Raw genomic sequence first — 21,699 nt, forward strand, 5'->3', positions numbered from 1 at the left:
TTGAGACACTTTTGCTGTAGCCATCCCCAATGGGAGTTCCCAATGGGAACAGGCATCAGAGATATATGTAGATAGACAGACAGAAAGACATTGTGTGTAGTGACTCTGAGAAAAACCTTGAAGTGTTATAGTCCTCTAAAGAAGGTCTACAACAATAGTTTGGTAGAGAAAATACATAGCAGCAATGTAGAAGAAAACAGAGGTATTGGAATACAGGAGGCATTGTAGGAGGGCAGAGTGTCAGAATATATTGGAGAGATGATCCAGGGTGGTGTTAAGGGATGGACCTAGCTAGTGAGAGAGGATTTTTCAGGGGGAATGAAGCATGATAGGTTGTATATCTTGAATTTAATCATACAGACAGCTTTAGCAAATGTAAGTCTTATTTGAGGTCTGATCCAATGGGCCTGTCTGTGACTGATGTGTTGAGATGCTTTATGTGTCATCCTGTTGTGATGTAGGACATGGCATATTGGATGTAGGTAAACTGATTTGAATTGAAATACAGGCTCCCTATCTACATCCAGGACCCACAACCATGGAAAGGTCTGTGGAGCCTAGATGTGGATAGGGAGCTGCAGTTTCGTTGCATTATACATGACAGCTAGAGACGGAGTGTGAACGAATGTAACCATTTTTTGTCTTTTTCTGGTGCTACCTCACTGAAGCATGGGGTAGTGATGCTGTTTTCTGTGGGGTAAGGTGGTGCCAGGAATGGATGAAGGCTAGCAAGTGTATACACATGTATACATGTATATGTCTGTGTATGTATATGTGTATATGTTGATATATATATTTATATGTATGTATATGTGCATGTATAGGCATTTATGTGTATATGAGTGGATGGGCCATTCCTTGTCTATTCCTGATGCTACCTCGCTGACGCAAGAAATGGCGATCAAGTATAATGAATATATATGATGATAGATAAATATGAATATTTTATTTTATTACAGATCTGGGACCTTAAGCAGCAAGTGAAAAAAAAGAGCCAAAACAAGAAAGAGCAGTGCAGCCAAACAACAGATGAAGATTTTGCAAACGCTTGGAAGAAGTGGTATTGTGGAACCTGGCATCAGTATTATGGTGAGAGTGACCCTTCCAGTGTCCACTACTGGCCAGGCCATTATTCTCAACATACTACAGTTTCTTCTTTATCACAATTTAAGCCAACTGGAGATAATGAAGATTCAAACTTAGGGATAGATGGTACAATACTTATAGAGGATGAAACACAAGACAACACAGATAAGACTGATGAGAAAGAGGGAGAAAGTGGTCAAATATCAGTGAATACTCAAAATATCCCACATAGAACTGCAGAATCAAATTCTCAAGAGCAAAGTTTTGACAGTAAGGTTGATTCGATAGAACAAGATAAACAGATATTGAAAAGGAACATGAAAAACCAGCGTGAGCATTGTAAGTCTCAGAAAGATTCTGATGGAGGACTAATAAAGAGCGATAAGGATAATAGGAAGTATGAAACAAAGACTTCAAGCATTAATACATCACACAGATTGACTGAAAGTGGAGAGATAGCTGAAAAGATTCTGACCAAAAGTAGTGAGTTAGAAAATTTAGATACTGATAATAAAGTTAGACATGGACATGAAAACTTTAGACAGGAAAACCAGGATACATCAGATAAAAGTAATATTGCTGGTGTAGATTGTCAATGGGATGCATCAGGAGTGAGCATTACTAATCAGGTAAAGGCTGTGGCTGCTGAGGCTGTACAAAACACTGGTTATGTCTTTCAAGAAGAACTGGGACTGTATTATGATTACACTTCTGGATACTACTATGATGCTGTAAGTAAGCTGTTCTTAGATATTCTTAGATTAACCTATAACTGTGTTGTATGTTACACTGATGGATTATTGTACCTTTATAGATATTGATATTCTCTAGAAAATGTATCACCTGCATGATGTTAGTCTTAAGATGACATGATACATTTCTTTAGCGAACCTAAACTGACTGATTGATATTAGTAGTTAGTCATAATGTACAAACTTTCTGATGATTGATATTAGTAGTTAGTCATAATGTACAAACTTTGCTGAGCTGTCCCCTTTTCTTTATGTTGGCAGTGGGATCCAGTGGGATAATGTTTCTTGTCTACAGTTTGAGGAGTACCCCTCACCTATATATATATGTCTAGCATTGTAAATTGAGAGTTTGCAGAGCAGATGACAAATTTAGAATAAGAAGGATCTTTGCTCATTTTTCAGGAAATTTTTTCTCTCCCATTTGTTGCAGTACTAACACTGGGTTGTTTCATCTATAAGGGAGGCAAACTGTACATCTGATTTAATGATATGGAAAATGGATATAAAGCCAACCCTGAGTGGCTGTTGCATTTATATACTTTTCTCTTTCTCTTGCCACTTTTTGGTGACTTGTCACTACTGCAGAAGTTACAAGTATTTTTGCCTTGTTGCTAGAAACTTTGAGTTAACTCAGTCTGCCAGACTTGAATATACTATTAGAAAGTCAGGGTTTCAGTGGGTAGTGTTACAGCTTGTTGGACTAGATGATTCATACATTTACTGTAACTATTAATCCTTTAAAGGTCAAGCCAACCATTGTTTTGAAAGGGAAGCAAAGCAATTAAAATCAGCTGATGTAAAGCTAGTTGCTTCCTGTACATTAGGTATGTTGGATTTGTGCTTAGGAATGTAATGCCCCTTGTAAAATAGGTTTCAGTTGCTTGTATAATGACACCTTATAGAACAAAGGTTTTTTAAATATCTAATTCTTTTCTTTTAAGGGGAATGGTTTTATGGTAGTAACTTAAGTCTTACATCTTTAACTGTTTTTTATGTTGAAGAAGATATCTATATTTTTAGATTCTGCAAAAATTGCACTTAAAAGTGTTTATGTAAGGCACCATTTCTATTATGCAGGAAAAAGAATTTTTAGTATTTATGGTTTCTTTTTAGATGTGAAATTTTATTAGTTCTAAACTTGGATTAATGCCTAATATCACTTTTGGGTTTTTTAATCTAATTTTGTGAAAAGTTAGATCTTATATAGTAAGGCTGATGGCATAGTTGGGTTAACCCTTTTGAAGTGGGCTATAGATTTGCGATGATTGGCTATCTTTGCAGGGTCTGGCTTTTGATATTTTGAACTTGTTGCATATAAGAGTGCACCATTGGGGTTAGGGTGGTGACCAGAAGTTGCCAATGGCCAAGACATAGTCACATAAATGAAAAATTTGATTTAATTCATAAATTACTTACTACAGTTGCTGTTTCTCTCATGCTGCATAACTCAAGTTTTGCACTTCCTTTATGGCTGCATTCCTTAGATATGTCTAGCAGTAGCAGTAGATTTCCATCACATCCACCCTCCTCCGCAGCAAGGGGTCACAATTCATCAACCCTCACTAAATTGAAGGGATGTCATGAAGGTTCTCCTCTCACCTCCACAAACTTATGAGGGTGGACTTGATGGTCATACGCCTAGGATCATTGATCAGTCATTGACAGCTCTAACAATGTGAAGTCTGCTTGGGATTTGCAGTGAACGAATGCAACCTCTCCATCTGATCTTGGCGCTACCTCACTAATGTGGGAAATAGAGATCAAGTATGAAAAAATAAAATTAAAACAATGATCTGCTAAATCAGCCATATTTCTTGCATATAGACATTACATTTGGTGCGTGCACCATTATTACACTTCCCCTTTCATGTTATATGGATGATTGACATATTAGGATTCTTTCCTAGTGCTAATTGTAGGTGCTTGTAGCTTAGGTATCTTTATGCACTGATAGATTATGCCTTCTAATATGAATAAAAGCAGAAAAAACTGGCCTGTACAAGTAAGGCTTGTGTCCTGACGCCGCCAATCATACTTCCCCATCATGGTATACGGGTAACTAATATTTAAGGATTTTTCCACCTACCTATCTGTCTGTCTGCCTGTTTATCTACATATCTAACACCCATTCCCTCCAGGAATTCCCTGAAGAGATGGCCACAGCAGGTCTCCATAATTGGTGAACTCCAGTGCTGTTGCTTCGCTGTTAGTGCCTTACCCTTAACAGGATGTTGGCAGAGGGCAACTTTTGCACAGTGTTTCCAGAGGCCCCGACCTAATGTTCCTCCTGACTACCTCTGCCTACTGTTCCAACCTGCTATTTATACCTAATGCTCCTGCCTAATGTTCTACCTAGTCTATTATTGTAATGCTCCTGCCTAATGTTCTATGTAGTCTGCCATCGTAATGCTCCTGCCTAATGTTCTATCTAGTCTGTCATTGTAATGCTCCTGCCTGATGTTTCTGCCTACTATCATTTGCTCCTAACATTTTCTTGAAAGGCATGGAGAGCGGAGACCACATAGTGCTTACTGTAGGAAAACAAAAAAATATGGCAAACCACTAATATTTAGTGTAGCCTTCTCTAACATCTGTGACTTTACTGAGTTGGTTTGGCAACAGTGCCACTAATATTCACATGTATTTGCCTCTCTTGTTTTCTCACATGTCAAAGGCATGCCATAATATGTTTTGCTTGTTTTTCTTAACCCAGAATCCCATTTCCAGGACATATTTTATTCAGAGAAGGATATGTTATTCAGAGAAGGATTACCATAACATGTAATGATCACTAATGTTGAAAACTGGCAACACTGCCTGGTACTCTCTCCCCCTCCTTGAGCAGTAATTTCATGTCATAATGCTTTGTTTCCCAGTATTTCACTCTTTAAAATGTGAGCTAAGTTTGGTGATTAAGGCTATATTCTTCACTCAAACAGTAACTGATATTTTTTTTTTCTTTTTTTTTTTTTTTTTTTTTTGCTTTGTCGCTGTCTCCCGCGTTTGCGAGGTAGCGCAAGGAAACAGACGAAAGAAATGGCCCAACCCACCCCCATACACATGCCTTGATTCAATCCACTGACAGCACATCAACCCCGGTATACCACATCGCTCCAATTCACTCTATTCTTTGCCCTCCTTTCACCCTCCTGCATGTTCAGGCCCCGATCACACAAAATCTTTTTCACTCCATCTTTCCACCTCCAATTTGGTCTCCCTCTTCTCCTCGTTCCCTCCACCTCCGACACATATATCCTCTTGGTCAATCTTTCCTCACTCATTCTCTCCATGTGACTAAACCATTTCAAAACACCCTCTTCTGCTCTCTCAACCACGCTCTTTTTAGTTCCACACATCTCTCTTACCCTTACGTTACTTACTCGATCAAACCACCTCACACCACACATTGTCCTCAAACATCTCATTTCCAGCACATCGATCCTCCTGCGCACAACTCTATCCATAGTCCACGCCTCGCAACCATACAACATTGTTGGAACCACTATTCCTTCAAACATACCCATTTTTGCTTTCCGAGATAATGTTCTCGACTTCCACACATTCTTCAAGGCTCCCAGAATTTTCGCCCCCTCCCCCACCCTATGATCCACTTCCGCTTCCATGGTTCCATCCGCTGCCAGATCCACTCCCAGATATCTAAAACACTTCACTTCCTCCAGTTTTTCTCCATTCAAACTCACGTCCCAATTGAATTGACCCTCAACCCTACTGTACCTAATAACCTTGCTCTTATTCACATTTACTCTCAACTTTCTTCTTTCACACACTTTACCAAACTCAGTCACCAGCTTCTGCAGTTTCTCACATGAATCAGCCACCAGCGCTGTATCATCAGCGAACAACAACTGACTCACTTCCCAAGCTCTCTCATCCCCAACAGACTTCATACTTGCCCCTCTTTCCAAAACTCTTGCATTCACCTCCCTAACAACCCCATCCATAAACAAATTAAACAACCATGGAGACATCACACACCCCTGCCGCAAACCTACATTCACTGATATATATTTTTCTTATTACACTTTGTCCCTTATCCCTGGGGATAGGGGAGAAAGAATACTTCCCATGCATTCCCCACGTGTTGTAGAAGGCGACTAAAGGGGATGAGAGCGGGGGGCTACAAACCCTCCCCTCCTTGTATTATAACTTTCCAAAAGAGGAAACAAGAAGGAGAGTCATGCGGGTGTGCTCATCCTCCTCGAAGGCTCAGATTGGGGTGTCTAAATGTGTGTGGATGTAACCAAGATGAGAAAAAAGGAGAAATAGGTAGTATGTTTTAGGAAAGGAACCTGGATGTTTTGGCTCTGAGTGAAACGAATCTCAAGGGTAAAGGGGAAGAGTGGTTTGAGAATGTTTTGGGAGTAAAGTCAGGGGTAGGTGAGAGGACAAGAGTAAAGGAAGGAGTAGCACTGCTTCTGAAACAGGAATTGTGGGAGTATGTGATAGAGTGTAAGAAAGTAAACTCTAGATTGATATGGGTAAAACTGAAAGTGGATGGAGAGAGATGGGTGATTATTGGTGGATTTGCACCTGGGCATGAAAAGAATGATCATGAGAGGCAAGTGTTTTGGGAGCAGCTGAGTGAGTGTGTTAGTAGTTTTGATGCACGAGACTGGGTTATAGTGGTGGGTGATTTGAATGCAAAGGTAAGTAATGTGGCAGTTGAGTGAATAATTGATGTGCATGGGGTGTTCAATGTTGTAAATGGAAATGGTGAGGAGCTTGTAGATTTATGTTCTGAAAAAGGATCATTCATTGGAAATACCTGGTTTGAAAAGAGAGATATACATAAGTATACGTATGTAAGTAGGAGAGATGGCCAGAGAGCGTTATTGGATTATGTGTTAATTGATAGTTGACGAAAGAGAGACTTTTAGATGTTAATGTGCTGAGAGGTGTAACTGGAGGGATGTCTGATCATTATCTTGTGGAGGTGAAGGTCAAGATTTTATAGAGGTTTTCAGAAAAGAAGAGAGAATGTTGGGGTGAAGAGAGTGGTGAGAGTATGTGAGCTTAGGAAGGAGACTTGTGTGAGGAAGAACCAGGATAGACTAAGTGCAGAATGGAAAAAGGTGAGAGGAAAGGACGTAAGGGGAGTGGGGGAGGATTGGGATGAATTTAGGGAAGCAGTGATGGCTTGTGCATGAGAAGTGTGGTAGTTGGCCAGATTAGCAATGGTAGTGAGTGGTGGGATGAAGAAGTAAGATTGTTAGTGAAGTGGAAGAGAGAGGCATTTGGACGATTTTTGCAGGGAAATAGTACAAATGACTGGGAGATGTATAAAAGAAAGAGGCAGGTCAAGAGAAAGGGACTAAAGGTTAAAAAGAGGGCCATTGAGAGTTGGGGTGAGAGAGTATCATTAATTTTAGGGATATAAGAAGATGTTTTGGAAGGAGGTAGATAAAGTGCATAAGACAAGAGAACAAATGGGAACATCGGTGAATGGGGCTAATGGGGAGGTAATAACAAGTAGTGCTGATGTTAGAAGGAGATGGAGTGAGTACTTTGATGGTTTGTTGGATGTATTAGATGATACAGTGGCAGATATAGGGTCTTTTGGTCAAGGTGGTGTGCGAAGTGAGAGGGTCAGGGAGAATGGCTTGGTAAACAGAGAAGAGGTAGTGAAAGCTTTGCGGAAGATGAAAGCCGGCAAGGCGGCAGGTTTGGATGGTATTGCAGTGGAATTTATCAACAAAGGGGGTGACTGTGGTGTTGACTGGTTGTTAAGGATATTCATTGTATGTATGTTTCATGGTGAAGTGCCTGAGGATTGGCAGAATGCATGCATAGTGCCATTGTACAAAGGCAAAGAGGATAAAGGTGAGTGTTCAAATTACAGAGGTACAAGTTTGTTGAGTATTCCTGGGAAATTATATGGGAGGGTATTGACTGAGAGGGTGAAGGCATGTACAGAGCATCAGATTGGGGAAGAGCATTGTGGTTGTGATAGAGGATGTGTGGATCAGGTGTTTGCTTTGAAGAATGTATGTGAGAAATACTTGGAAAAACAAGTGGATTTGTATGTAGCATTTATGGATCTGGAGAAAGCATATGATAAGATGTAATAGAGATGCTCTGTGGAAGGTATTAAGAATATAGGGTGTGGGAGGCATGTTTCTAGAAGCAGTGAAAAGTTTTCATTGAGGATGTAAGGCGTGTGTATGTGTAGGAAGAGAGGAAAGTGATTGGTTCCCAGTGAATGTCGGTTTGCAGCAGGAGTGCATGCTGTCTCCATTGTTGTTTAATTTGTTTATGGACGGGGTTGTTAGGGAGGTGAATGCAAGAGATTTGGAGAGAGGGCCAAGCATGCAGTCTGTTGTGGATGAGAGGGCTTGGGAAGTGAGTCAGTTGTTGTTCGCTGATGATACAGCGCTGGTGGCTGATTTAGGTGAGGAACTGCAGAAGTTGGTGACTGAGTTTGGTAAAGCGTGTAAAAGAAGAATGTTGAGACTATATGTGAATAAGAGCAAGGTTATTAGGTACAGTAGGGTTGAGGGACAAGTCAATTGGGAGGTAAGTTTGAATGGAGAAAAACTGGAGGAAGTGAAGTGTTTTAGATATCTGGGAGTGGATTTGGCAGCGGAGGGAACCATGGAAGTGGAAGTGATTCACAGGGTGGGGGAGGGGGTGAAGGTTCTAGGAACGTTGAAGAATGTGTGGAAGGCGAGAACATTATCTCGGAAAGCAAAAATGGGTATGTTTGAAGGAATAGTGGTTCCAACAATGTTATATGGTTGTGAGGCATGGGCTATAGATAGGGTTGTGCGCAGAGGGGTGGATGTGCTGGAAATGAGATGTTTGAGGACATTATGTGATGTGAGGTGGTTTGATCGAGTAAGTGATGAAAGGGTAAGAAAGATGTGTGGTAATAAAAAGAGTGTAGTTCAGAGAGCATAATAGGGTGTATTGAAATAGTTTGGTCACATGGAGAGAATGAGTGAGGAAAGATTGACCAAGAGGATATATGTGTCGGAGGTGGAGGGAACGAGAAGTGGGAGACCAAATTGGAGGTGGAAGGATGGAGTGAAAAAGATTTTGAGCGATTGGGGCTTAAACATGCAGGAGGGTGAAAGGCGTGTTAGGAATAGAGTGAATTGGAATGATGTGGTATACCGGGGAGGATGTGCTGTCAGTGGATTGAACCAGGGCATATGAAGCGTCTGGGGTAAACCTTGGAAAGTTCTGTGGAGCCACATCCAGGCTCCACAGAACTTTCCAAGGTTTACCCCAGACGCTTCATATGCCCTGGTTCAATCCATTGACAGCACGGCGAACCCAGTATACCACATCATTCCAATTCACTCTATTCCTTGCACGCCTTTCACCCTCCTGCATATTCAGGCCCCAATCACTCAAAATCTTTTTCACTCCATCTTTCCACCTCCAATTTGGTCTCCCACTTCTCCTCGTTTCCACCACCTCTGACACATATATCCTCTTGGTCAACCTCCCCTCACTCATTCTCTGCATGTGACCAAACCATTTCAAAACACCCTCTTCTGCTGTCTCAACCACACTCTTTTTATTACCACACATCTCTCTTACCCTATAATTACTTACTCAATCAAACCATCTCACATCACATACTGTCCTCAAATATCTCATTTCCAGCACATCCACCCTCCTGCACACAACTCTATCCATAGCCCATGCCTTGCAACCATATAACATTGTTGGAACCACTATTCCTTCAAACATACCCATTCCTGCTTTCCGAGATAATGTTCTTGACTTCCACACATTCTTCAACGCTCCCAGAACCTTCGCCCCCTCCCTCACTCTATGATTCACTTCTGCTTCCATGGTTCCATCCACTGCCAAATCATCTCCCAGATATCTAAAACACTTCACTTCCTCCAGTTTTTCTCCATTCAAACTTACCTCCCAGTTGACTTGTCCCTCAACCTTACTGTACCTAATAACCTTGCTTTTATTCACATTTACTCTCAGCTTTCTTCTTTCACACACTTTACCAGACTCAGTCACCAGCTTCTGCAGTTCCTCACCTAAATCAGCCACCAGCGCTGTATCATCAGCGAACAACAACAGACTCACTTCCCAACCTCTCTCATCCACAACAGACAGCATACTTGCTCCTCTTTCCAAAACTCTTGCATTCACCTCCCTAACAACCCCATCCATAAACAAATTAAACAACCATGGAGACATCACACACCCCTGCCGCAAACCTACAATCACTGAGAACCAATCACTTTCCTCTCTTCCTACAAGTACACATGCCTTACATCCTCGATGAAAACTTTTCACTGCTTCTAACAACTTGCCTCCCACACCATATATTCTTAATACCTTCCACAGAGCATCTCTATCAACTCTATCATATGCCTTCTCCAGATCCATAAATGCTACATACAAATCCATTTGCCTTTCTAAGTATTTCTCACATACATTCTTCAAAGCAATCACCTGATCCTCACATCCTCTACCACTTCTGAAACCACAGTGCTCTTCCCCAATCTGATGCTCTGTACATGCCTTCACCCTCTCAATCAATACCCTCCCATATAATTTCCCAGGAATACTCAACAAACTTGTACCTCTGTAATTTGAGCATTCACTTTTATCCCCTTTGCCTTTGTACAATTGCATTATGCACGCATTCCACCAATCCTCAGGCACCTCACCATGAGTCATACATACATTAAATAACCTTACCAACCAGTCAACAATACAGTCACCCCCTTTTTTAATGAATTCCACTGCAATACCATCCAAACCCACTACCTTGCCAGCTTTCATCTGCAAAGCTTTTACTACCTCTTCTCTGTTTATCAAATTATTTTCCCTAACCCTCTCACTTTGCACACCACCTTGACCAAAACACCCTATATATGCCACTGTATCATCAAACACATTCAACAAACCTTCAAAATACTCACTGCATCTCCTTCTCACATCACCACTACTTGTTATCACCTCCCCATTTGCCCCCTTCACTGAAGTTCCCATTCGTTCCCTTGTCTTTTGCACTTTATTTACCTCCTTCCAAAACATCTTTTTATTTGTATTCATTTATTTTGCTTTGTCGCTGTCTCCCACTTTAGTGAGGTAGCGCAAGGAAACAGACGAAAGAATGGCCCAACCCACCCACATACACATGTATATACATACACATCCACTCACGCAAATATCCATACCTATACATCTCAACGTATACATATGTATACACACTCAGACATATACATATATACACGCTCTTTTTATTACTGCACATCTCTCTTACCCTATTATTACTTACTCGATCAAACCACCTCACACCACACATTGTCTTCAAACATCTCATTTCCAGCACATCCACCCTCCTGCGCACAACTCTATCCATAACCCATGCCTCGCAACCATACAACATTGTTGGAACCACTATTCCTTCAAACATACCCATTTTTGCTTTCCGAGATAAAGTTCTCGACTTCCACACATTCTTCAACGCTCCCAGAATTTTCGCCCCCTCCCCCACCCTATGACTCACTTCTGCTTCCATGGTTCCATCCGCTGCCAAATCCACTCCCAGATATCTAAAACACTTCACTTCCTCCAGTTTTTCACCATTCCAACTTACCTCCCAATTGACTTGACCCTCAATTTATAGATACTCTCTCACCCCAACTCTCATTTGCCCTCTTTTTCACCTCTTGCACCTTTCTCTTGACCTCCTGCCTCATTCTTTTATACATCTCCCAGTCATTTGCATTATTTCCATGCAAAAATCGTCCAAATGCCTCTCTCTTCTCTTTCACTAATAATCTTACGTCTTCATCCCACCAGTCACTACCCTTTCTAATCTGCCCACCTCCCACACTTCTCGTGCCACTAGCATCTTTTGCGTAAGCCATCAGTCCTTCCCTAAATACATCCCATTCCTCCCCCACTCCCTTACATCCTTTGTTCTCACCTTTTTCCATTCTGTACTCGGTCTCTCCTGGTACTTCTTCACACAAGTCTCCTTCCCAAGCTCACTTACTCTCACCACTCTTTTTACCCCAACATTCTCTCTTCTTTTCTGAAAACCTCTACAAATCTTCACCTTCACCTCCACAAGGTAATGATCAGACATCCCTCTAGTTGCACCTCGCAGCACATCAACATCCAAAAGTCTCTCTTTCGTGCGCCTATCAATTAACACGTAATCCAATAACACTCTCTGGCCATCTCTCCTTCTTACATACGTATACTTATGTATATCTCTCTTTTTAAACCAGGTATTCCCAATGAATGGTCCTATTTCAGCACATAAATCTACAAGCTCTTCACCATTTCCATTTACAACACTGAACACCCCATGTACACCAATTATTCCCTCAACTGCCACGTTACTCACCTTTATATTCAAATCACCCATCACTATAACCTGGTCTCGTGCATCAAAACTACTAACACACTCACTCAGCTGCTCCCAAAGCACTTGCCTCTCATGAACTCTCTTCTCATGCCCAGGTGCATATGCACCAATAATCACCCATCTCTCTCCAACCACTTTCAATTTTACCCATATCAATCTAGAGTTTACTTTCTTACACTCTATCACATACTCCCACCAGTCCTGTTTCAGGAGTAGTGCTACTCCTTCCCTTCCTCTTGTTCTCTCACTAACCCCTGACTTTACTCCCAAGACATTCCCAAACCACTCTTCCCCTTTACCCTTGAGCTTCGTCTCACTCAGAGCCAAAACATCCAGGTTCCTTTCCTCAAATATACTACCTATCTCCTTTTTTCTCATCTTGGTTACATCCACACACATTTAGACACCCCAACCTGAGCCTTCGAGGAGGATGAGCACTCCCTGCGTGACTCCCTCTTCTGTTTCCCCTTTTAGAAAGTTAAAATACAAGGAGGGGAGGGTTTCCAGCCCCCTGATCCCATCCCCTTTAGTCGCCTTCTAAGACACGTGACACGTACATACTTCATACTTGCTGCCTTTATTCATTCCTGTCGCCACCCCGCCACACTTGAAATGACATTGGAAGCACCTCGAACCCGGTATTCTGCATCATTCCAGTTCACTCTATTCCTTGCACACCTTTCACCCTCCTGCATGTTCAGGCCCCAGTCGCTCAAAATCTTTTTCACTCCATCCTTTCACCTCCAATTTAGTCTCGCACTTCTCCTCGTTCCCTCCACCTGTGACACTCATTCTCTCCATATGACCAAACCATTTCAGTACACCCTTTTTTGCTTTCAACCACACTTTTTACTACCACACATCTCTCTTACCCTCTCATTACTTACTCGATCAAATCACCTCACACCACATATTGTCCTCAAACATATCATTTCCAACACATCCACCTTCCTTCCCATAACCCTATCTATAGCCCATGCCTCGCAACCATATAACATTGTTGGAACCATTATTCCTTCAAACTTACCCATTTTTGCTCTCCGAGATTTTGTTCTCGCCTTCCACACGTTCTTCAACGCTCCCAGAACCTTTGCCCCCTCCCCCACCCTGTGACTCACTTCTGCTTCTATGGTTCCATCCATTGCTAAATCCACTCCCATATATCTAAACACTTCACTTCCTCCAGTTTTTCTCCATTCAAACTTACTTCTCAATTGACTCGTCCCTCAACCCTACTGTACCCAATAACCTTGCTCTTATTCACGTTTACTCTTAGCTTTCTTCTTTCACACACTTTACCAAACTCATTCACCAACTCTGCATTTTCTCACTCGAATCAGCCACCAGTGCTGTATCACCAGTGAACAACAATTGACTCATTTCCCAAGCCCTCTCATCGACAACAGACTGCATACTTGCCCCTCCCTCCAAAACTCTCACATTTACCTCCCTAACCAGCCCATCCATAAACAAATTAAACAACCATGGAGACATCACGCACCCCTGCCACGTACCGACATTCACTGAGAACCAATCACTTTCTTCTCTTCCTACTTGTACACATGCCTTACATCCTGAATAGAAACTTTTCACTTACCTGTCATACCATATACTTTTAATACCTTCCACAGAGCATCTCTATGAACTTTTATCATATACCTTCTCCAGATCCATAAATGCTGACTACAAATCCATTTGTTTTTCGAAGTATTTCTCACATACATTCTTCAAGGCAAACACCTGATCTACACACCCTCATCCACTTCTGAAAGCACACTGCTCTTCCCCAATCTGATGCTCTGTACATGCCTTGACCCTCTCAGTCAATACCCTCCCATATAATTTCCCAGGAATACTCAACAGACTTATACCTCTGTAATTTGAACACTCACCTTTATCCCCTTTGCCTTTGTACAATGGCACTATGCATGCATTCTGCCAATCCTCAGGCACTTCACCATGAACCATACATACATTGAATATCCTTACCAACCAGTCAACAACACAGTCACCCCCTCTTTTGATAAATTCCACTGCAATACCATCCAAACCTGCCGCCTTACCAGCTTTCTATCCCCCAACACCTCTTCTCTGTTTACCAAACCATTCTCCCTGACCCTCTCACTTTGCACACCATCTTGACCAAAACACCCTATACCTGCCACTCTATCATCAAACACATTCAACAAACCTTCAAAATACTCACTCCATCTCCTTCTCACATCACCATTACTTGTTATTACCTCCCCATTAGTCCCTTCACCGATGTTCCCATTTGTTCTCTTGTCTTACGCACTTTATTTACCTCCTTCCAAAACATCTTTTTATTCTCCCTAAAATTTACGATACTCTCTCACCCCAACTCTCATTTGCCTCTCTTGTTTTCCCACCTGCCAAAGGCATGCTGTAATAAGTTTTCTTTGTTTTTCACAACCCCAGAATCCCATTTCCAGGACATATGTTATACATATAAGGATTATCATAACATGTAATGATCACTAACATTCATAACTGGCAACACCATCCGGCACTCTCTCCCCCTCTTTTGAGTGATAATTTCATGTCATAATGCTTTGTGTCCCAATATTTCAGTCTTTAAAATGTGAGCTATAGTGTGGTGATTAAGGCTATACTCATCACTCAAACAGTAACAAATATATTATTTTTTTTTATTTTGCTTTGTCGCTGTCTCCCGCGTTTGCGAGGTAGCGCAAGGAATCAGACGAAAGAAATGGCCTAACCCACCCCCATACACATGTATGTACATACACGTCCACACACGCAAGTATACATACCTATACATCTCAATGTACACACATATATATACACACACAGACACATACATATATACCCATGCACACAATTCACACTGTCTGCCTTTATTCATTCTCATCGCCACCTCGCCACACATGGAATACCATCCCACTCCCCCCTTGTGTGTGCGAGGTAGCGCTAGGAAAAGACAACAAAGGCCCCATTCATTCACACTCAGTCTCTAGCTGTCATGCAATAATGCCCGAAACCACAGCTCCCTTTCCACATCCAGGCCCCACACAACTTTCCATGGTTTACCCCAGATGCTTCACATGCCCTGATTCAATCCAGTGACAGCACGTCAACCCCGGTATACCACATCGATCCAATTCACTCTATTCCTTGCCCTCCTTTCACCCTCCTGCATGTTCAGGCCCTAATCACTCAAAATCTTTTTCACTCCATCTTTCCACCTCCAATTTGGTCTCCCACTTCTCCTCGTTCCCTCCACCTCCGACACATATATCCTCTTGGTCAATCCTTCCTCACTCATTCTCTCCATGTGCCCAAACCATTTCAGTATTATTTCAATTAGTTGTCCTTCACGTGATAACATACAAGGAGAAATCTGTCTAGTAGGGCAAGATGTCAGATGTCACCACTGAGTGAAATTCACTGGATTTTGTAACATCACTACTTAGGGAAACTGTATATGTACTTGGATGTTTGTGGATGGGTCTTTCTTCATCTGTTTCCTGGCACTACCTCGCTGACACAGGAAATAGTGATCAAGTATAATAATTATTATAAAACTTACAAAATTCCCAGCCTAACTTCAAAACTTGACCTTGCCCTTCACCACAATGTTGGTTCGCTATCCCTCTTCTATCTAGGTATTTCTTTGGTTTTGTTCCCAAAAGCTGGCTGCTTGTATGCCCCCACCACTAGCTAGACCATATAATAGTCACCTCATTGCTGCGTCACATGATAACTGTGTGGCCGTTGGCAACTTGAGGTTGGGCCATTTTGATAGTTGTTTCTTTCCCTGCACCTAAGGCCTTGGAACTCTACCTTCTCATGTCGTTCCCAATAACTATGTCCTGGCTTTTTATAATAGACAGGTTTTTTCCCTTTCTCCAAAATTTGTCTTTTCTTTTTCTCTTTCATTATTCTCTCTGTATTTCAGTTAAGGCCCAACCTTGATGGGACTTTCATCCTTGACTGGAGCCTCCAATGTAAAACAAAGAAAGAAGATACAAAGTCCACCATGTTATTGGGTATTTGACCCTTGCAGCAGTCTGATGATGGGCAAAGAGTAATCTTTCATGTCTTGCAGGGTGCCATTCTTAAAATCTTTCATAACAGCTACCCTCAGCATCACTGCTAGCTAAATAGCCAGAACAGCAGCAAGGTAGTCACTCTTTAGGTTACTCTCCATTGCATATTGAGATAGGTGATGCCATAGGAAGCCCATATTAGAGCAGAGAGAGAGAGAGAGGGAGAGGGTTTTCCCACTTTTTCAGGTAAGAAGAGCATTTACTTTTTTCAGCCAGCAAAGATCTTAGTTTTCAGAGGGGAAGCATGAACTGGTCCTTGAGGGCTCTTGTTTTGTGGTTTCACTAGTACTACTGGCCTATTGCCACTCTTCACAGCCACCTCATGGTACCCGTGAGAAAAGAAAAATGAGTCTCTGCAGTTCTGCTTCAAAGGCTAAAGGGGTTTTCATTGTTGAAGAAAACCCCATTTTCTGTTTTGCCCTCATCTTTTTCAATATTCATTTTTTATGGGAATATACACAGAAACAGGGAACTTTGTTAGCCTTTGAGAGGTTCACTTCTTAAAGGATTGGTTCAGTGTATTTTCGGTCAACAGATCTTGTAGACAGATATGGCTCGTAACCCTATGTCCTATGGAGGTGAAAACAATACTTCTATGGCCTAAGGACCTGTGCCTTTATCAGTATTCTTAGAGGTAATCTTTGCATGTACGAAATCACCTGGTGATGTTTATTTGTGATTTTTTCCATGCTTTTGTTAGTTGCAGATTCTCACATCCTTCTGGGGCACATTTTGAGCATTCAACAGAGATTAACTTGTAACCTTGTGTCATCAGTGGGGAACACAAAATTAGACTGCAAAGCCAAAAGTCCCAGGCCCTGGTTCATGTACCTGTGATAAAACAGTGAAATTTTTAAAGGGTGTCATTGTTTACCCATAAGTGTCCTGATGAACTCTTTTGGGTCATTTTCTATCACAGAACCAAACCAAGCCTTGATAACCTTCAGAACACCAAAGCCTTGATGCTACTAGTGCGCTGGTTGTAGCTTGCATAAGTCAAGACCACCTTGTATCCCAGTGTCATTAGGAGAATGTAGGCATAGACCCCAAAGTCATATGTACCATGTCTCGACAAGTGTTCTGTTAAACACTCAGGATGCTCATTAGGATGGTGTCTGTCCAGCGGAACTTCATTCCTCACTTTGACTTGGCTCTCTTTATTGCACATAAGTCTTGATATTGCAGGTTATTGACTGGCCATAATTATTAGAAAGATCATCTCATATCCCTTATCATTAGTTAGGGATTTGAAGACAGAACTTGTCTTTGGTCTCATGTCCCACCTTATGTGCCCATGACTTTAACAGTACTTAGGGTACAAAGTTGGGAACTTTCTTCAAAGGAATGTTTATGATACCTCATAGCCATGCTCCTCTCTGGATTTTCAAATTGTAAGCAAAGCTCTCATATACTATTTTGGTTGATGGGTACCTCTTATTTTATCATTTGAGATTTTATCATATTCCCAAATCTTTGATGAAATAGGAAAAGACAGACCCCAAGGTTAGAATTCCCATGCTCCAGCTTGTGTACATGTGATACATTAGTATGACTTTAGCAGAGTATCTGCTTATGGGAATTCACAATCAACCCTAATGGATCAGTTTCTTTCATGGATTGGTATTCTTTAGTACATGAAAGCTCTGATGTTATAGTTGTGCTGATTGGGCCTTGCTTAAGATAAGGTTTTTTCTTACCCTTGTGTCCTCAAGATGGGTTACAAGGATGATCCGTAACTGCCAGTGTCATATTTAGTTCTGATGATACACTTGTGATACAAATTAGATGACCGTCTTCCTAGACAAAGTTGGCATTCTTCATTAAAATTTTTCCCAATAGAATCTATATATACATGGTTGCTGTAAATATATGCATATCTTAAGACAGTTGATGTACTGATTGGACCTGATTGCAGGCAAGATCTTGATCTGAAGTCTGCACCACTGGAGATTGATATGAAGACATATCCAGAAGGCCCACATCCCAACTTATGTGTTAATGGCCTAAATAGTTCTAGGGGAACAGGTTGAAGGGTATTTACCCTGAGTAATCATGGTGATATACTTTATGTGTATTCCCTTTCAGAACCTGAAATGTGGACTTTTCTGATGCCACATTTTTAACTAGTGAATGTTTAGTATTTTTTTACCCTTTAGCTGCAAAATTATTTGTATGAGTCTTTGTGAGAAAGAGAAAAATGTTTCTGTGATACACCAGCGCTTTCATAGGGAGTCTACAGATAAAAGTAAAAATGGCATTACAATTACATGGTCTTTAACTGTTCACTTATGTTCCCAGGGTGTATCTTTGCGATAGTAACCCTGCTTAATTTTTAGGTCATGTTATTGGTCAGTCAGCTAATGCAGTGAAGGTACATGCTTGGGAGTGTACCTAAAAGCCATTATAATGAATCCTGGTTAAAGATGTAACAGTAAGTGACTGGGTTACTTCAGATAAGTCTATGGAGATTGTAAGATATACATCCAGCTCCTCACACAGGGTCGACAATTGGCCCATGTAAAGGAGCTCAGGTAGCAATGACAGCATCTCAAAGTATTAGTCTTTACTGCTAGCACCTTTCTGGTTCATCTAGGAATGTATGTTTCACTGAACTTATGTAAACTCTTCTCTCCGCCAGTCATTTGATTTTTCTATTAATAAGAAGCAGATCCAGTGGGATCTAGTTGCCATTATTTTTGTTCAGTTTGGATGGCCTGCCAAAAGCCATGGTATTGAAAAGATATCTTTTTCTCAGGACTTTTTTTGGGGATATCTTGCCTGTTGACACTAGTAACTTTTTAGAGCTTAAACACTGCTGAAAGATAACACTGGCATTATCTGTGCTAGTTTCTTTTTTTTGTCCTCTCTGATGTGGCTTTGATGTTTGATGCCTTCAGATGAGAGTATTGTACATTAAAGAATAATCCTTTTCCATGCTTTTTCTATGGATGTTAGGTTTTTCTCTAAGTCTACCTTCCATCAAATGCGGGTACTCTCACATAGTCATAGGGTTCAAACTGTAGGAAAAGCATTATTTAAAGGAAAGAATATATCTTTGTTGGAGGCAGAGCCTTTTTAACATTACTTTCATTTTTCCTTCCCTTTTCCTCTTTTTTTCTGAAAATTGCTTTTTGACTCTGGGAGTGACAGGCCTGAGGTAAATGCTAGGGATGAGCAAAAAACTGAGGATGGTCCATGACAAGATCTAACATAGCTAGGCTGTGAGTACATAGTGTCTGGTCTGTCACTGATTGATCAATGAGCATCATGTCTAAATATGCATATTTTCAGAGGTCATAGGGGATAATTCTCATGAATTCCTCCTAGTAATGCAAGTAATTGTTGAGTCATGCCCTTTGTGGGGCTGCTGCTACCTCAGATGACTATAGGACTTTGCCTTTGGTAGAAAAATGTTATTTCACCTTCAGAACTTAAATATTTTCTTTATACTTTTGTAGGGAAAGTCCTCATATTAAATATCATAAAGAGGGGATCACACCTTAAGGCATTCTACAAACGTAATGTTTTTGGAATTTATTCTTTCCAAGATCTACCCTTGGATTTTCTTTAAATTTTATTAAAAAGTTAAAGCTACATTTTGTACATGAGTTTTCTCGTCTTATACTTAAGTAATAGGGTTTTTGTTTTGTACATGCAGGAGAATGGACTGTATTATGACAGCAAGACAGGCACATATTTTATTACGACCATGATAGCCAGGCCTACCAGTTTCATTCTCAAGTCTCCGTGAAGAAAGAAAGAAAGAGAAGGCTTGAAAAGGATGATGATGATAAAGGAACCCTACAGGTAATGATTTTTGTAGCATGTGTTGCTGAATCCTACATAGTATTTTGCATTGTAGCACAGTAAGGAATTACCCTTTGACAGAACCATTGCTTCACTGTTATGAGACCCAAACAGATTTTAGTGTGGTTGTTGGTAAATTTTGAAAAAGAAACTGTTTGGTATTACTTTTATGTTAGGCAAAACTCCTATATATATATTTTTCAGGTTTGGTCTTGAGATATGAGTATTATCATGACATGGGAAATGTTAGAGTAGCAAGAGCAAGGATAGTGAATGTAGAATGGTTAGAAAAATATTGATTGTTCATGTATGACTGAATGGAGTTAAAAGAGTGGCATAAGGCAAAACTTTTTGAGGATACACTCCATGGTAAGTGAATAAGATGACAGAATGAAGAAAGTTGTAGCATCATATGCAAGGAAATAATTTCTGATAATTTTTGACAAAATTTCAGTTAGCAAAGAACAAGTGAAATGTAGATTTTATTGCAATTTGTATCAGTAATAGGTGGAGAGGTTCTAGAATAGTACACAGTGTGCTGATGGACAGTATAATACACCTGAATATTCTTATCATGATCATGGAGGGGTCAAGCCTACTAACTGCTTTGTGAAAGGCCATCATGGTTAGCCGTAGCTACGGTAAATTCCCTCATCATTTCAGTTATATGTGGATTCATAGTCATAAGTTTTGTTTTCAATATTTTTTATTTTCTATCACTTTTTTCACACATAGTGCTTATATTCTAATGATTTTTTTGTTCCAGTGCTAAAACCAGTTTTTTTTGCCTTGAGAGTTCAAAATAATTGATGAAATTGCTGTCAGAACTGGAATTCAAATTCTCATTATCTTGCACTAAATAATCATTTTTGCTTGAACATGGCTGGTAGACACCTGAATCATAATTATCACCCTAATATATGGTATCACTGTATTTTCTGGTTTCATATACTATTTTTTTTCAAGCCACATCTCTTCACTCTAGTTGTGCAAATTATCCCCAACTGATGGCAGGATTTACTGTAAGGACAATGAATAGTAGTTTGGTACACTAGATTTTCTGAAAAAATATTGCCAACACAACAGTGGGAGATTAAAAGTGACTTGTGTAACTGCATTGCATACAGATAAATGATTAATCTGAGGCATGCTAAAGATCTCCCCGACTTACAACTATGTGACTTACGACCATTAGTACATACAACTGGAAAAGAAATAAAAATGAAAAAATATATGTAAATATAAAATTGCCATTGTACAAAGGCAAAGGGGATAAGAGTGAGTGCTCAAATTACAGAGGTATAAGTTTGTTCAGTATTCCTGGTAAATTATATGGGAGGGTATTGATTGAGAGGGTGAAGGCATGTACAGAGCATCAGATTGGGGAAGAGCAGTGTGGTTTCAGAAGTGGTAGAGGATGTGTGGATCAGGTGTTTGCTTTGAAGAATGTATGTGAGAAATACTTAGAAAAACAAATACATTTGTATGTGGCATTTATGGATCTGGAGAAGGCATATGATGGAGTTGATAGAGATGCTCTGTGGAAGGTATTAAGAGTATATGGTGTGGAAGGCAAGTTGTT

General features: G+C 40.6%; 1 protein-coding gene across 8 annotated transcripts in view; it reads left to right on the forward strand.

Annotated features, from left to right (window-relative positions):
• The window catches only part of LOC139756506 (uncharacterized), a 202,044-nt gene that overhangs the window by 39,571 nt on the left and 140,774 nt on the right, over positions 1–21,699 (forward strand). For 7 of the 8 annotated variants that reach the window (XR_011714370.1, XR_011714364.1, XR_011714368.1 and 4 more), the window contains exons 3-4: positions 960–1,817; positions 19,969–20,117. Coding sequence is in view for 1 of the 8 variants with exons in the window: in XM_071675953.1 (XP_071532054.1) it covers positions 960–1,817; positions 19,969–20,061 (951 nt within the window). In the remaining 7 variants the exon portion in view is untranslated. Of the gene's footprint in view, positions 1–959; positions 1,818–19,968; positions 20,122–21,699 lie in introns of those variants that run through there. The other variant, XM_071675953.1, reaches the window with a different exon arrangement.

This window comes from Panulirus ornatus, chromosome 22, assembly GCF_036320965.1.
Source record: "Panulirus ornatus isolate Po-2019 chromosome 22, ASM3632096v1, whole genome shotgun sequence".
NCBI lineage: Eukaryota > Metazoa > Arthropoda > Malacostraca > Decapoda > Palinuridae > Panulirus > Panulirus ornatus.